This window comes from Vulpes lagopus, chromosome 2, assembly GCF_018345385.1.
Source record: "Vulpes lagopus strain Blue_001 chromosome 2, ASM1834538v1, whole genome shotgun sequence".
NCBI classification, from domain to species: Eukaryota; Metazoa; Chordata; class Mammalia; order Carnivora; family Canidae; genus Vulpes; species Vulpes lagopus.
The window spans coordinates 104,322,164-104,339,690 of NC_054825.1; the positions used below are offsets into that span (position 1 = coordinate 104,322,164).

Here is a 17,527-nt window from a genome sequence, read left to right on the forward strand (position 1 = left end):
AGAGTAAATAAGCACCAAGGCTGTAGCACATTTACGACATAAAAAAAATAGCATTTAAAGTTGATGTTCTTATATCATCTTTAGCAACTTCAGAATGCTTTCCTATGTATGTTATTGAAATGTACTTATGGCTTCACCCCTGCATTCTGGACATCAAGTGCTGGTTTTCACTTGCATGCCTGCACACGTGAGCTCTGGGAACACACACACACACTCAGAGTGAAGCCTTCCACTACCACCACAGTTGGGTGATGTACACTTCACTATCATCTCCCCTAACATCTTAGTCACCCAAGATCCAGCAAAACAGAGTTTGCTGTAGTTTATGCCTATATATTGTTAATCCTATTCCTCCACAAAAAAAGTTCAGAATTTATCTGCTTACAAGTTACCTGAATATGTTGAACAAAAGCAAATACGGATTGTCCTTCCCCCTTGTTATGCACCACCCACAACCCCCACACCCTGCCTCAACAACCCCACATACCCCCTGACTTGGCTCGGCACTCAATGCTCTCAGGAAAGGCAGGTTTTTACGTGCTTCCCATGATCCCCTAAAATTCTGAAAACATTGGCAAAGGCAGAACACTATTTGAGAGCAGCTGGAGAACTGTCGCCTGGGTTCTCCCTGCCAGGTAACAGGATCTGGGAGGGGGTGGGGGGCCATGATAGGAAGGGGGGCCCCGGAGGAGAATCTGGGGAACCTGACAGCCAGGCATTCTTATCAAGAAAACAAGAAAGGAAAATTTGGGAAAGTGAATGAGCTTGGGTTCAGTAGGGGAAGATAAGTCATTTCTTCTAGTGTCCTCATTCTGCCTCAAGAGTGTGTTTGCTCTACGATCTGCCCCAGCCCGCTTGCTGGTTTTGCGCCCCCTGCCCCCTGGCCTAGCAGAGATGGAAGAGAAAGCCTTAAGCTTTCCTTATTCATTTCCCCACCCTTTAGCATCCTAGCACCCGGCACATCCTTGTGCCTCAGTAGTGGCCAGTGGGGAAGACAGTGATAGGGGAAATGGGACCCTGAGAACAGATGTGAGCCACCCCACTCTCAGCCTTCCCATGGCTGGACCTGGTTCCCACTTACACAGAGGGATCAGGGCCCCTGCCTCGACTGCCCTGTGTGGCCGCAGCAACACAGACACTGTCTCCCTTCTCCCTGTTTCTCTCGTTGCTGCCCCAGGTTGGGTGATATCCCCAAAACACAGTTTCATGCCGCCCCAGGACAGGAAGGCCAAGAGTTCCTCCACATGGGCCTTTGTGTTTAAAAACCATGAAGCCAGCACATTAAAATGGCTTCTTGTCAGATGCCTCTTTACTCAAAGCCCTAGAGAAATTTCTTTGCACGAACTATTCACTCTTAAAGGAGTGAGTAATAAACTCCAGTTCTCTGAGTTTATTTACTCTGGGTGCAGATGAAGACGTCTTTTATATGTAGCCTAGTATATAGCATGTCCGAGGTCAACAGTTAACAAACTTTGGAAAAACAGTCTTTCATAAAAGAAGAGGAAAAAAATAGCATACAGTATTCTGTTTTCCTATTAAAATGAGGAAAACAAAGGGGTAATCAAACTATAATTTATGGGAAAGTATGCAGACATCCATCTGCTTTTATTGAAAAAATATCCTGCAGATGTTGGGTCTAATTATGAATCTGCCATTTTTCTTGTTGAATAACTTCAGTGGAATCTCAATCCCTGATCAGCATACTGGGTGCCGTAGCACAACAAAATATAATTGTTTAATTGATCTTTAGACACCTATTATTTTTATGTAGATGAGGGAGCTTTCAACACGAAGGCTGTTTTTCTGGAGGTGAATGTTTTTAAATGCTAAACTTTGGTTTCATTTCCACAGGTTCACAACAGACAGGATTCCTCAATGCTCTTAAGGACAGTCCTGCAAGATATCCTTTCTGGTTGCCCTGTTTTTCACAATGCTAATGTGTTAAGTATTGGGCTGACTTTCTACTCAACGACCTCTTCATCTGTGCCTTGGCTTTTCTTCTCAGAAATTGTATTCTCTTTCATTCCATCCAAAAAAAAAAAAAAAACCTATATTCATTGGCCATGAGTAGTCATGTCTGAATGCTTGAACCTCGACATGACTCATTTAGCCATGTTTAAATTGAAGTGCTCTTTAGCTAGAAAGCCAAGTGTAAATTCTTGTTCACCCTGCATTGATTTGTGTTAAATCAGGTTGGTTGGGGAGAAGGGCTTGCAAGGTCCAGCTGACCTCATTTTGATCCCTGCAGAGTATTTCTAGATGCCCCTGTGTGGGTCACCTTCTCGCCGTGAGGTCACCAGATGGGAATCCTCTGGCCCCCTCTATAAATTCCTTCTGGGTGTGCCTTTGTCATGCCTTCAGGCAGTCCAGATAACCTTTATTATTTCTAGGAACAAAACACTTTTTCTCAGTCTTGAATGGACTAAAGATGGTCAATCTCAAGTTAATTGGATTAATCCCATCCTACCAAAGAGTATGTATGGGCACGTGCCATTGTATTTTGAACTTCTTGAAAGAAAAATGTTCACCCATGATGTGCTCGAATGGGCTCCCTGCCTCACCTGTCCCCCTAAGTTTCATGTTCATTACTGTAGAGTTGGCCTCCTGGACCCATTGACCTGGCTCCATCTGGGATCCAGCGCTCTTTCTTTTTCATATAACCAAGTAGTCTGGACTTGAACTTCTCATTACTCACAGAAGTAATCTTCATCTTGTGGAAGAGAATCCTTAAACAATGAATGAAGAACTTTACTAAGATGTACATATCTTGTACCTGCCTCATGTCCCTAGGAGCTGGGGTACACAGTGTGATGCTGGTGTGTGTGTGTGTGTGTGTGTGTGTGTGTGTGTGTGTGTGTGATATTAAGATACGTGAAAACAAATGTGGTCTTGTATGTATTTGCATTATATAAAGTATCTCCTTTTTGGTGCTTCTGTGTTTACAGATAGCACAGAATATTGTTTGGAGGTACAGATTCTATAGTCAACTAATTTCTTACAAAGGGGACAGGGACATATAGAAGATATACAAGGGGGACTTGAAGAATACATTTTACAGGTATGTCCTGTCTTCTGTTAAAGGAGGCAAGAGCTAACTATAAGTTATCCAGAAGGAAAGGTAGTCCTGAGAATGGAATTCTCCATGTTCATGGCTGCTAAGAACACCCATGGGAAATGTCATTCGCCATCCTTCTCCCCAGCCCTGCCAGGGGTGACCCCTCCGCCATCATCTCTGTGCCCTTCTATTTTCAAGACATGTTGCTTTGGCATATCTTACAAGCTTTGTCTTTTTTTCCCAGAAAAAGAGGCTCAGCTGTCTTTCAGGGAATTGGTCACATTGTGAAAACATGCTGGTCATGTAGCATTTTATAATATAGTTTGCTGCTGGCAGGGCTTCGTGGTGTCTATTACAGACCACCCAACTCATGGATCTTAATTATTATTATTACTATTATTATTATTCATGCATTCATTAATGAGAGACACAGAAAGAGAGAGGCAGGGACATAAGCAGAGAGAGAAGCAGGCTCCCTGCAGGGAGCCTGATGCGAGACTTGACCCCAGGACCCTGGGATCACAACCTGAGCCAAAAGCAGAAGCTCAACCACTGAGCCACCCAGGTGTCCCCCCAACTCATGGATCTTATCATATCATATCATGAGGAAGGACCAGGTAGCGAGTCCTGGCTTCCTGCTACCCTCACAATTAATTAGAGATCTGAGGTTATTTCTTTCAACCCTTTTGTGTCTTGAAGTTTTTGACCTGCAAGAGTCAGCCACTCTGTACTTGACATGCTATGGTGACAAAATCAGTTATATGGAATATGAGTGAGAACATCCAGCATGGGAGCATTGTTTACATGCATGACAGGAGTGATTTCAAAGAAGCTTCTTTTTGTGGCAATATGTGCAATGGGTGGTCTCTGCCAGAACCTTCTTTTAGAGCACACGTCTGCTCATTCTCATGATTTGGCTGTGCCCATAGTGGGTATAATCAAGAGCATTGTGTTCCCCAGGAAGGAGAATAGACAAATGCTGGTAGAAAAAGCGGCATGCTGACTTTGCTGGAGAAACAGTTTGCGTGGAAAGGAGAAGAAAGAGAAACACTCTTCCTAGGTTCAGGCTATTTTCCCTGGAAATATCATTCTCAGGTAGAGGTAAAGAGTTTATGCTGTGGCCCAGACTTTGAAAACTCACAAAATCTCAACCACTGCCTTTCCAATGGTGTTGCCATATCTAGATGCCAAGGTTTTTGCTTTGTGGTTGTCACCCAGGTATGTCCTCCACATTCTGGAGCTTGGCAGCCACATGGTCCAGTGAGAGCCAACGATGCCACAGCCCACTTTGAAGGCATGAAGGGCCCTTATGGCATCCAGACACAGCTGCTGGATGTCCTGCCTGTTCCAGGCCAGCCCTCCGTCAGCACAGCCCCAGCATGCACCCAGCTGTATTTTGGAGACTTAAAGCAATATAAATTAATTGTCGTGCCACTCTGTAGGTCAGAAGTCCAGCAGGCTTGGCTTTTTTCTGCTCTGGGTCCCACAGTGCTAAAATCAAGGTATCACCAGCCTGGACTCTTATCCAGAAGCTGCAGGGGGGATCCTCTCTTGGGCTGGTTCAGGTGGTTGACCAAGTTCGTGGGCTACAGGACTAAGGCCCTTTTTTTGCTGCTTTCTCTGATTCATTTCTTCCTTGCTCTTCAAAGCCAGCAGCAATGGGTCAGGTCCCTCCCACACTTTGAAGCTCTCCTGCCTCTCTTCCACCCATCACTCTGACCTCAGCCAGAAAAGCTCTCTACTTTTTAAAGAGTAGCCACAACCTGAGAATTCAGGATAATCTTCCCATCTCAGGGTCTGTGACCTCCAGTCTACAACTCCCTTTTGCCATGTAAGTGATGTATTCACAGCTGCCAAGGATTAGGACATCTTTGGGGATGATGGGCTGTTCTGTCAGCCCCACAGGCCTTTGGGGAGGAGGTGCCCTGGAATTAGGCACTCAAGTGCAGGCTGATTTGAGAGGATTTCTTTCTAGACCCATCCATAAAGCTCTCTAATGATCCAGCTCACTTCTGAGTCTATGTCTGTCCCCCCTTCCTTTTCAACATTTGTGTCACTCTAGGAGGAGGGCGGGCAGAGTTGATGGGTTAGTATATATGTACACAGACACACACACATACCACATATACGGTGTGTGTGTACATATATATGTATATGTATATATGTACACACACACACACGTGTGTGTGTGTGTGTGTGTGTGTGTGTGTGTCCTCTCCTGAAGTCAGATTTTGTGGCACTTTTTAATCCACTATCATATTGGGCTCCTGCTGGTAAAAAGGTGACCTAAAGCTGAAGCCAGAATATCCCAGGGCAGCTACCAGAGCTGACATAAAGACTGTCTGATTTTCTCCCAGAGAAAATTGGGGACCAAGAGCAAGATGCCAGGGGGAATGTGACAGCACAGCAGCCCAGCAGGATAGAGATGGGTGGGGAGATGATGGGAGCAGCCTGAACAGCAGTCCCAATTTGAATCTTCTTCACTCCTTCTGGAAGCGGTAGAAAACTTTAGGAACATCGGACTTACCCACACTAAAAAGTGAGGTGCTGGTTTTTTTTTTTTTAATTACAAAGAACATTAATTGTTTCATGTGCCACTGGCCACTCCTCCCCTGATTGCTATGACTGCCTACAGGCTCTTGGTGCTGATGGGTTTTCTCTGTTTTCAGTACCTGCTTTGAAGAAGAATCCCTCCTTCTATCGAGTGGGTCTAATAAGAAGCATTGAGGTCTAGTGATTTATCATGAATTTGTATTCCAGAAGAAAAAACATGTTTTGGGTTCTATGAGGTTGTGCTGTGTTTTTGAAAAAATATTAAGTTCTGGTTATTAGTGATAATCTATGTGTGGTAAGGCTGGTTCCCATTAGGATATCTGTTCAGTATTTTGGGCTCCTGCGTTTCCTGGGGACACCCATGTGGCTTTGGACGTGGTAGGGGATAGCCAGGCAGTGTTTCCAAGGGGCTGTTTTCAGCTTCCAGAGAAAGGGGTGCTCACCACTGGGGCAACAATGAGGTCACAGAGACTAGGGGTGGCCCGCAAGAGGGTGGATCGTGCAAGCCGGTGTGGTAGGAGGTTCTAGCATCAGATTATGTTAATACCTCCAAGCTCCCTCCCATTGCTGAGGCCCTGAGAGTTTGGGAGTCTCTTTGGAGGTGGTCGATTTCTGATGATGAGGCTGATCTGTGACACTTCACACTCATGGAGACTGTTCCCTGGCTGACGACCCTGCTGCCCTGAGCTCATCCTCTCCAGCCCTGTAGTCTGTGTGGAGCAGGAGTCCATACCACACCAAGTTCTTAAAACAAGAGGTTTTCTGGGGAGTTGCCTGAGCACCGGACTGAAATCCCATGTAGCCTCTGCATGTGACCCTGTCGAGTGTTCTCGGGCAAGAAAGTAACTTAAGTTTAAAATTTTTCAGTGGCCTCCCATCTGATCTCCTGACCGTGGTGTCAAAATATCCTGATGAGGAATCAGGACACAGGCAAAGGTTTTTCTCCCAGTGGATTTTCTGCAAAAGATCCAACTAAAAGCCATGTCGTGGAGGAAATGAGAGAAATTAGAAACACAGGTGGCTAATTAACAACTAATCGAGACAACTTTTCGGAAATACTGACACAAATGATGGAAATAACTGAAGTGCCTCATGGGGCCTGTGTGACAGCAGCAGGACCTCAGGAGAAAGGAACCCATCAGCTCACTCAGTAAGTAGTCTGGACTGGACGGTGTCTAGTTTGAGTGGACAGAGCTTGGAGGAGGAGGAGGAGGAGGAGGAGGAGGAGGAGGAGGAGGAGGAGGAGGAGACGCAGGGAAGAGCCAGCAAGCCCGCCCAGAGCCCACCCGTGGTGAGTGAGGGCAAGGAAGCCACCCGGGCCTCAGAGCCCCTGGCCAGCCCTCCCTCCACCACTCCCCCTATCTCCCAGTGGCCTGGGGCCATTTCCTCCCTCTCATCTCAGCCTCAGATGAGCAGAGGCAGTGGTGGCTGGGTGCTACAGACTCTCAGGAACTCCTGGCCTTCTCCAGGGAAAGACAAAAGGAGAGTGTTCTCCACAAAGAATGGCACTCAGTCTTCCATCCACACAGCCGGACAGGTTCCAACGGAGAAGGTCCACTGGGCATCTGTTTCTTTCAAGACCATTCAACCGAACACCCACTACGTGCGAAATCTGCCATGGTTACAAAGTGGAGAAGGATACACCCGCCCTTCTGTCAAAGAGGGCAGAGCAGCGAGGGTGGGCAGGCTGATTCATTCTTCTTGACGAGCATCTGTTGATGCCAAGAGCTGGTGGATGACTCGGATTTCTGAAAAGCAGTGTAAGTCTTAAGTGGTATCAAGGATCAGAGCATGCTTGAGGTGAGGTTGGAGGTCCAGAAGGGCCTCGTGCAGGGAAATCAGGAAAAGCTTTGGCAGGTGGTGTCTGCACGGGGCTTGGAAAGATGAGGCAAGTTCCAACAGGACATGGAGGGGAGAGGTCCCAAGCAGGGCCAAGAGCCTGAGCAAGGCCTGGTGTCTCTGTAGGGCTGGAGCCAGCTTTGTGTTCATTAGGGTGTGTTCATCGCTCAGCAGGATCTGCAGGGTGCTGGCTACAGCAGCTCAAAGGTGCTTCCAGTCAATAGGCCCTCTGCCCAGATGGTATAAATACACAGATGCACTTGGGACTCATGCACACAGTGGGCGTAGTGGGAGGGTGCTGTGATAGCTCAGCCCTGGTTGGGGGGGGGGGGTGGTCAAGAGTGACTGCTCCTAGGAAGGGAAGGGCCCCTACCTCATCGTGTACCTGTGAGGAGTGGGACCAGCTTACAGCTTTGGCAAATGAATGAACTCATCGCAGCTGGGTTTTGTTATTATTGTGTTCTTAAGAATTCATCTTGCAGCAGGGAACACATGGAGGGAGGGAGGAGACTTTTGCAGGGGAAAGACCCCCAAAATTGGAATGGGTGACAAGGGGACAGCTCAGCTGACAGCTAGGCAATCAGATCAGTACTGCTAGGAGGGGACAGGAGGGGGTTTCAGAGCCCATTCTGAGGGTTCAGCCCTGGGTGTCCAGGGGAAAGAGTACACAACAGAAAAGGGAGATAGCTAGCGCTGGTTTTGGGAGAAATTAGTCCTATTTGAAATATATTTAGAAGCAGAACTAAGAGATGACCCCCGGGAACCTCCACGTGAGGCTAGAGCAACTTTTGAATCCTCCTTGGTTCCTTGCATGAAATATAGAAAGGTGAAAAAGTCATGAGCCTGCAGTGACAGGGCTACAACCTCATAAGAAATGGGGAACCAGTCACGTGGTGCCGGGAGAGCCACGTGGCTACGCCTCCGGCTCACCGGCTTTGAGGGTCTGCGAGGTAGAGCCCCACAGGGAAGGGACCCCAGGCCACCCGCGTCATCGGAGGAGGAGCCCGAGAGGGGAAGCCCCGTGATCAACAATCATTGCAATGAAATGGCATTAACATCCAATTAAAAGGATTACAGTCATTTTTAATCATGACTTATTGTTCAGCGCTCCCAAACAAGAGTCTTCAGTGGTTGGTAAATCAAACAGTAATTGATTCTATGTGTGTGGAGGCTTTTGATGGAGAGCCGTTTTATCCCAAATTTGCATTCATTTCGAGGTACACTGTCTGAAAGGCACCCATGGCCTAATGGGCATGGTTCTGCTTTAATGGAATTTGGTAGTAGGCTTGCGGTTGGCTCAGTGCTCTCAGAAAGGAGGGACGCCCTACTGCCCATTGCAAGATTCATGAAGGCAGCACAGGTCTTTGCTAGCTACTCTCGGCTTTCAGGACAAACCCTCCTATCCCCCTATCTGTGGATCCTCGGAGGGACCCCAGAAAATAGGCAGGACAGGTGTCCTTAGGTCCCGACAGCTGGGCCTGCACTGAAGGGTCACATGACCTCAATTTGTGCTCAGTGGTATTGCCAGAACTGGAGTCCGGATCTCCCCACCACCAGCCCCTCTCTCCACGCAGGGAACCAAGATGCTTTCCTGCTGCCCCTAGCCAGTCAGACTGAGGGAGTCCCATGAAGAATAAGCATCAGATGACCTCTCATGAGGTCACAAAGTGCGGGAGGATGGTGTCGGGTTTCTTAAATCACTCAAGGATAACAAGACCATACTCTCTCTGTAAAAGATTTCAAATAGAAACATAAGAGTAAAAAAAGGAGCACTGCTCTTGACCATTCCTCCATCGTTTTGTAAGAATCGTTGTCAGTTTTTGTGGGTCTTCCCAGGTGGTATTCTAGGAATCCATACACATAACAATATACTGTTGCAGGGACAGTTTCTATCTGAAAAGGGTCATACTCTTTGCATTATCCAATGGTTTGATTTTTAAATATTTTCTGAAGATAACTTCCGTGTCAACATGTGGATCTACCTCATTTTTTCTCAATTGCTTTAGAGAATTTCAGAAGGCAGAGGAACCATAGTGTATGCTTCTGTTGATGAGTATTTAGATTTCTTAATTTTTTTTTCCGCTTAAAAAATGAGGCAGTGAGTGCTCTTGCACATGTCTCCTTACACACAAGTAGTGTTTCTGCAGGATTGACAGCTAAATGTGGAATCTCTGAGATGGAAGTTAATGAGGCATGCCACATTGTCCCCTAAAGGGGTGGTACCAATTTGTCCTCCTAGTTCCTCACACCTTTACCCACATTGGATACCATCGGTTCTGTGACTTTTGCTAGTTCGTTGGGGGGAAAATAAATCATTGTTTTAATTTCCATTTTCTGGATAATAGTCACCTGTGCTTATTTTCCTGCTCGTTGACTTTTTTTCCATTGCCACGACATGCCAGTCCGTATTCTGTCCATTTTGTAATCCGGTTCTGTGTTCTTTTCCTATTAACATGTTCTTTATTCTCAACAATAACCATTTAATATCTCTTGCCAATATTTTTCTCCCAACTTGTCAGTTACCTTTTAACTTAATTTTAATACAAAAAAGGTTAACTTTTTAATGAAATCAATCTATAAGTTTTATAGATTGACTATAATGACTCCTAGATTTTGTAACTTATATTTCTACTTCCAAATTGTAAGACTATTTCCTTTCTTTTCCTCTTTTATATTTTATTTCTTCAGTTAGAGTAAATTCTCTGTAATCTGATTGTGTGTGTGTTTACTAAAATTCTCACTTTATTTTTCCCAAATGTTTAGTGATGTGTCCCAGTAATGCTCACTATTCTATTCTGGCAGTTCTCAAACTTTTTGATCTCAGGACTCTTTTACTCTTAAAAATTATTGAGGACCCAAAGAGCTTCTGTTTATGTAGATTATAGAAATATATATGTATTTCTATATATATATAGAATTTCAGAAGGCAGAGGAACCATAGTGTATGCTTCTGTTGACGAGTATTTAGATTTCTTAATTATATATATATAATTATATATATATATATAAATTTCTAGAGGTCATGTTTAAAACTAGCTGAGAAATTTTTAAAACACAGAATGCACCAGCAGGCATTCTATTCTGCTGAGAGTGAGGACATGAGTCTTGTGTCATGCAGCCTCTAGATGAAGCCCTCAAAGGAGAGAATAGCATCGATACTGGTAAATAATGTTTTGGCATCGATAGGAAAATAGCTCTGACCTGGGGGTTTCCCTGAAGTATCTCAGGGACCCTAAGGTTCCACCGGCCACATTTTGAGAACCACCAGTGTATTCTTCTGCCCCTAATTTGAAATGCTTTCAGTACCTCTACTTGCCCACATGTCTCTTTCACACTCTCACCTCCTTTTGTTTACTAAACGTTCTCCTCCCATCCCCTAACCCTTGATTTTTTTCCCCCAAGTTTTCTTACCCATTCTTGCACATTTTCTCTCTGTGATGAATTTTAGAGTCAGTTTGGCTAATTTCTCATTTAAAATTCCAGTTGGAATTTTGATGGGAATTACAGTGACTTCATAGATTAATTGGGGGAGAATATGCACCTTTATTTCTCAGTATTAAAGAATGTAGGACAGAAGGATTTCAGAGAATGAGAGATGATGTTCACGTGATCCAGACTGAAGGGTCTCCATGACTTCCCATATGTCTGTCACATGAATCACTTAGATGTGAAGACCCCACCCCAAACACAGAGATGGCACTCGGGTGAGGGGGACACAAGCTGTATTTTCCCATCTCTAAGAATCTCCCCATCCGATGGATGAGGAAAACATGCTGACAAATTCCTGAACCCAAATATTTACAAGCATTAAATGCTGACATAGACGCTAAATCTGGAGAAGAAAGGGAAATCTTGCTGATACCCACTCTTCCATCAAAACTCTTCCTGTAAGGGAGCATTGCCGAATTTACTGTAATTTTTAGGGGAGAAAAAAGATTACCAAGAACATTGGTTTCTTACATTTTAAACATCAGAACCCACGACAGAGACCTGAAGCAGATTAAAATGCAGGAGGGCTCTGGCTCCATAGAGAAGTGCCCCCCAGAGCCTCATAAGCTCAGTGCTCAAGAAGAGGCAGCTCCTGGACTTGGCTTCTCCCACCATTCTGGAATCCAGGGGGTTTGGGTCAGTGAAGAAATGCACATGAAACACAGACTTCTTAAAATAAACTATTATCTGGATTTGGCAAAAAATACCATCACCAGCCTGATTGCTGGAAAATGGAAAGATGGCTGGTGACATACTAAGAGAGAAAAGACCATGAGAATAATGAGCGTGGTGGTCTCAGCCCTGTGGCTGTATGCTCCGAGCCCCCAGATGACAGCCTGTCTTGTGACACTGCCATCACATGGGGCCTTGGGAAGAGTTCTTTGTGTCCTAGAAGTTCTGGAGACCAAGTTCTAGTTTAGTTCTACCATGAACTACTGTATGAGTTTTTATAAAAGGCTTGACTTCTCTGGGACTCAGCTTCCTACCTGTAAAATTAAGGGATTAAAATAAATCAGGACATCTTAACAGGTCCTTGTGTATCTATGGAGAGGTGTCAGGGGAGTTTCTAAAACTTCTGAAATTATAAGGAAACAATTACGTGTGCATTTTTTTTCTGAGAAAAGAGGGGGGATCCAGAAAGGTTAAAAAATCTTTAGTTCCATGATCTCTCACCTTTTGTGATTTTCCAAATACTGAGATGCCCCCACCATGCTGTCCAACCCAACACTCTTCCCACGTGTATGCAAGGGACTCTCACCTTGCTTACCTTCCCACAGGCAAACAGACCCTTACTTCCTTAGGGCAGGGAGTGAATCCTTCCCCACCGCTTCTGTCCTAAATGCAGGGCTGGCTCCACAAAAAGGCACAGAGCGGGCACCCCTAGGATGGCGCAGAAATTCAATGGAGACGTGTCTGCCCATCATCATTTTTCAGGGTTTTGCATCCCACAGCTATCTAGTGAGTACTTCGATATGCAACATCATGGGCTAGGAGCTACAGGGAATTTGATGACACCCCCCTGGCCTCAGCAGTAGCTCACTGTCTTACTGGGGGTTGGAGGGAGACAGAAGCTGGCCATGGTAACTGCTATAATTTGGAACCATCTCAGCAGCAATAAACATCCAACGGCTTATTAAATTGGCTCTTAGTGGAATTGGCATGTTTTTCCCTCATTTCCCCTTTTAAAAATCTCAGCAAATGGATTTTGATACATTCAAGAGAAATTTATATTGATCTTATAATGGCGTAGATATTTTCAACATCTGTCTTTCGAGTCAGTGAGATGTGTTGTTTAAATATTTGTCCCCCAGCCTAAGAGTGAAGTTGAAGGGTTGTGGTCTACTCAAGCTGCCATAGGGTCACTAATCTGTGACAAGGAGGGTCCCCACCTCCCCCAGCAAGGGGTTATAGTCAGCCTAGAGCAACTGGGCCCTCAGCGGGAATAGGAAAGGATCCAGCCTACGGCTTTTCTGTTGCACTGACACAACCACACTTCCAGGGGTCCATCCCCAGCTTTGCGATTTCTCAAGCAAAGTACTGAACTGCTCTCTGCCTCAGTTTCCCTACTGGGTAATTGGGAATCACACTTTTCCCTGGGTCACTGAGGATCAAGTGAGTTAATCCATGGGAAGCCTTTGGAGTACCACCTGACACGTAGCCAGACACACACCAGCCACAAGTGGTTATGATGATGGTGACGACTCCTTAAGACACACGGTGGGTGGGGGGGGGGGATTCGCTATCAGTGGCAAGCGCAGGTGGGCTGCATCCTGCATCCTGCCTTGAATTCATGTCATTTTGACACAGCTGTGAGCTAACCATGCAACTGCATTCTGCTATTTATAAATCGCCTCTAATGCTCACAAGATAATATAGAAAACTGCAAGTTTATTTTTGGAGCTATAAGCCTTTAAAGTTCTGTGTCCACTGGTAACAATGCCTCCTTTGAGGAGTGATCGTTTTAAGTGGCATTGCAAATGGAACAGCAGCCAGAACACGAGCGGTAGCCACCCTAAATGCTGTGATCCTCCTCCGCTTTGACACGCCAGTTTTTATATGGTTCACGCATATGCATTTGTGTATATTTTGACATCACCATCGTTCTACCTGGATCGTAAACTTTTAGAGACACCTAAAGTACTTCTGAGACAGAAGTTCGGCTCTGCCTGTATTATTCGGCAAGTAAACCTTTTGCCTTCATTCTTTATTCCCTTTTCTACCCTGATCCTTTCTCTTCTGTCATGTGTCCCCTCCTCTCTGATCTTTCTAGCTCTTGTCTTTTCCCTGCACTGCACTTCACCTCTGCTTTCAAACCCCGTGTGACTTGCCTCCCCAGTCTGTCCCGAAACGGGGGCTGGGATGGTCAGAAGAGGGGCATCTGCGAGCCCTCACCTTGAGAAGCCAGTTGAGAATGAGACCATCTTTGCTACAAGGGCCACCATCCGTGTGTCCCCATGTGTCCCTGAAACCCCCTTCATCACCACTTGCCTACCCAAACAACTCTGGGAGAAATGAAAGGGGTGCGCAGGCTGGTGGCAGCCCTGGGGTGGGGTCTGCTTCTCTCTCGCGCGCGCCCCCACAGATCCTCCCTACATATCCATACTTACCTGCTTTTTCAAAATACCAACTTACTTTCCTCTTCTCAAGTGATGTAACTACCCCTCCCTTTTGTTTACCTCCTGCCTGCCTCCCTGAGGAACAGACGGGGCCCACCAGGAGCACGGCGGTTGGCATCTGTAAGACTCTGGGTGCTCTGGGCTGTTTTCGTCTTAGCTAGCTGGCAGCAGCACATTCTTCTCCTCTTCAGATACCCATTTAATTTCAGGGTGGTGCTTTCCTGAGTGCTTGCGGTTTCTAGAAGTTTAAACCTTAGGAGAGTAAAGCGTTTTTCTGCCTCTCCAAGAGCAGAGCCAGCGGTTTATCCTGATGTGGAAAGTCAGGGCAGGAGCCCGTTCATTTCTCTTATTTTTATATGCCACCCCAGACGATGGTATTTATTAATAATGACATGGCCGATTATGACACTGTACTGAATATGATATTCATTTCTCTGGCCTAAAGATGAATTATACCCAATCCTAAAAAAAAAAAAAAATCAATGGCGATGTATTACAGCATGATCTATGGCTTCAATCCGTGGGAGCATCGAGAACGCATGGGCATTTGCTTCTCCGGCCTGTAACTTAATGATGGGGGACGCATGGTGTATAGTCAAACTCCCAGATGTATGATGGACATTTTTTTTTCCCTGAGAAACATCTATATCTTGTAAATAGAATTTTATAAACATTTGTGGGACAGAAAAATTCTCTAGTCCTTTCAAATTGCCAAAGTCTGGGTTGATTTATCTCCTCTGTCGAAGAATACCACACTCTCTCTCCTCCGGTGATAGAGCATCTTGTGGAACTCTGAACTCCTCATCGCTCAGTGTCTGGTCGGTCAACATCCACATTTCCTAGTTGCCCACCAAATAGCTGAAAATAGCCTTATGTGTCTGGTGGGCTAAGGGGTCCTCGTACGTAAAGATACACCTCACCCTGATGCCACTCTGAGAAATGCCCCCGCTGACTCCGAAGCCCAACTGTAGGTGCGGGTGGGCAGCCACCAACAGGTGAAGGGACCATCCAGGGAGAGAGAAAGCCATGAAGATAAGGCCTGCCCAGGCTTATAGTTGCCGGTGGCCGGGACCGCACATCACTGTCAACTGTGACAGTTCACCCACACCCTCAGCATCAAGCTGGGGGAGACACCTGTTGACACAACAGTTCTCGGTATTCAGAAGGCGAGATTAAAGCCTGGGACTGTGGTGGTGTTCAGTGTCGAGCCTTTCCTTGGCGGCCTGGGCCGCTGCCGGCTCCCGCCAGCCTTCCCCCGGCTTTGCTGGCTGCACAGTGTGTTGCGGGGAAAGGCAAAGGGCAGGTGGGGTGACGCTCAGGGGGAACGGCCAGCCGTGAGAAAGGAAACAGGTAACGGCAGGGAGCCCAGTGATCGCTCCCTGAGCACCAGTGAGGTGGAGCTGGAAGAGAGAGGGCCGCGGTGCTGGCCCTGAAGGATGCTCCTCTGGCTTAGGGACAACCCTGACGTGAAACCAGACAGACTGACAGGCCTGAGGGAGTGTCTGTGGGTGTTTCCCGTCAAAACCTCACGTCATCCCGGCTCCTCAGGCACCCCGAGAGCTTTCCCTGCCTTCCCCGTTCTGCTCCTTGACTCCAGGCCACTGTGCTGGAGGCCGTGGTGTGCTTCTTCTCCGTCTGGTCTATAGTCGGCCTGTCGGGCTTCCACACGTACCTGATCAGCTCCAACCAGACCACCAATGAAGATGTAAGTTCCTGGTGGGCCGGGGTCGGGGTGGGGTGGGGGTGTCTGTGTCCAGAGGCGGAGGGGGAGAGGAGAGGAGGGCTTGGGCGCCAGGGCCTTCTGCACATCCCATTCCAGAGCGAGCCTCCGAGAGCCAAGATTGTGAGGTAGAAGCATCTTCCTACGTTGGCCTCCATGATTCCCAGTTGGGAATCTCTGAATTGTCCTACTTTCTGACCACGTCCCTTGTCCCTTAGATCCTGAGGCCTGCAAAGTGACACCCAATTCCAAACACCAATGGAGGAGATTATCTTCTCTTCCTTTCCAGTAGTTTTGTGAGTCGCATGTCACACATCCCCTGAAGAGAGACAGTGGCTGACATGCAGGGGGTGAACAAATGAATCCACCTCTCACGTTTAACACTTCGTCTCATTTTTGGAAGAGGCCGCCCCGACCCAGAGTTTAACGTTTTGTCCAGGATTATCTGCCTAGACCTAATGCGGCTGGAGAGGAGGGATAAGAACAGGAAACATGATGTTGGAAATGTTGCTCATTGGCCTGGTCCTCTTTGTTCTGAATATTTAGATTCTGACAGAAGTTTCTGTCAGTACAGCGATTAAATGCCTCAGATTCAGTCAGATTGCCTTAAAGGCTTGATGATACTTGAATTAAGAGATTAATGGAGTTATCTGTATTTCGTAACTGTGGATATTTGAACCTGTGAAATTATTTCAGTGACATTGTGAGGCCGGATTCAGGCAGGCTGGAAGTTGGCAGTTGGGGGAGCCCAGTTCACTCTCAGCCACCATCCGTTCCATGGCTGTTGAGCACGCCAACTGTGAATCTGAGAAAAACCTCCATCGGCTTCTGTGAGCGGAGCTGCTGGTATACCATGTAGTAGACCGAGATCATTGTCCCCAAAGAATGTTACTCTCCCACTCATTTGACCTGCTGTTTGGGGATGTTTGCAAGGTTGGGGTAAATGTCAGTTTTCCTTGTGAAAATGCTTCAGTTTCTTCTATCAAAGAAATGAGTAAAAATGATTTGCATTCTTTATGAGCTTCTCACAATCCAGTTCACCTAAACTGTGGCATTGGTTTTATTGACTCTCCTTTTCTTTCAGATTAAAGGATCTTGGTCAAATAAAAGAGGCAAAGAGAATTACAATCCTTACAGCTACGGGAATATCTTTACAAATTGCTGTGTTGCCCTGTGTGGGCCCATCTCTCCAAGGTGAGATTTGGAGAGCGTCACGCTCTTTAGTGGACCTGGGGAAAGCCAACAAATTAGCTGTGGCAGCACAGGCCTTACAAGGTAGAGACCCGGCCACAAAACCCACTGTTAGATTTGATCACACGCTCTGGATGACCGCCGGGCCAGTGGTCGGCTTCATGCACAGCGTCGTGGCCCTAGTAAAATAGAAATCTGGCTCAGTTTATCGTGCTGTTCCTGCCATCTTTTCTATTCTTTCACTGAATTTGTGTCAAGGATAGGGAAAAATCTCCTAAGGATTGAAATAGGGAAACTGAGGATCATGCCTCACATTAATTATTGAGTCATCTTGAACATCTGTGATGAACACAGAGCTGTGGTTAGCTTAGTAGGGCGGCCAGGATGCAATGTAGGAAGCAATCAGAAAACCTGGAGAAATGGGTGCTAAGAGCTGAGTTATATAGAATATACATGCTAAAATAGTTGAGCAGGAGAGATCGGCATGAGCTGAAGCTTCCAGATTGTGGTGACAGTAATAGGACAGCACTATGATGGCAGTAGCTGACACTCATGAACAGTGTT

At 46.3% G+C, this 17,527-nt stretch overlaps 1 protein-coding gene across 4 annotated transcripts in view; it reads left to right on the forward strand.

Moving 5' to 3' along the window:
* ZDHHC14 (zinc finger DHHC-type palmitoyltransferase 14) overlaps nucleotides 1-17,527 on the forward strand; it is a 273,044-nt gene that overhangs the window by 236,409 nt on the left and 19,108 nt on the right. For all 4 annotated transcript variants that reach the window (XM_041742553.1, XM_041742550.1, XM_041742554.1 and 1 more), the window contains exons 5-7: nucleotides 1,852-1,900; nucleotides 15,655-15,757; nucleotides 16,857-16,966. In XM_041742553.1, coding sequence (XP_041598487.1) covers nucleotides 1,852-1,900; nucleotides 15,655-15,757; nucleotides 16,857-16,966 — 262 coding nt within the window. The remainder of the gene's footprint in view (nucleotides 1-1,851; nucleotides 1,901-15,654; nucleotides 15,758-16,856; nucleotides 16,967-17,527) is intronic.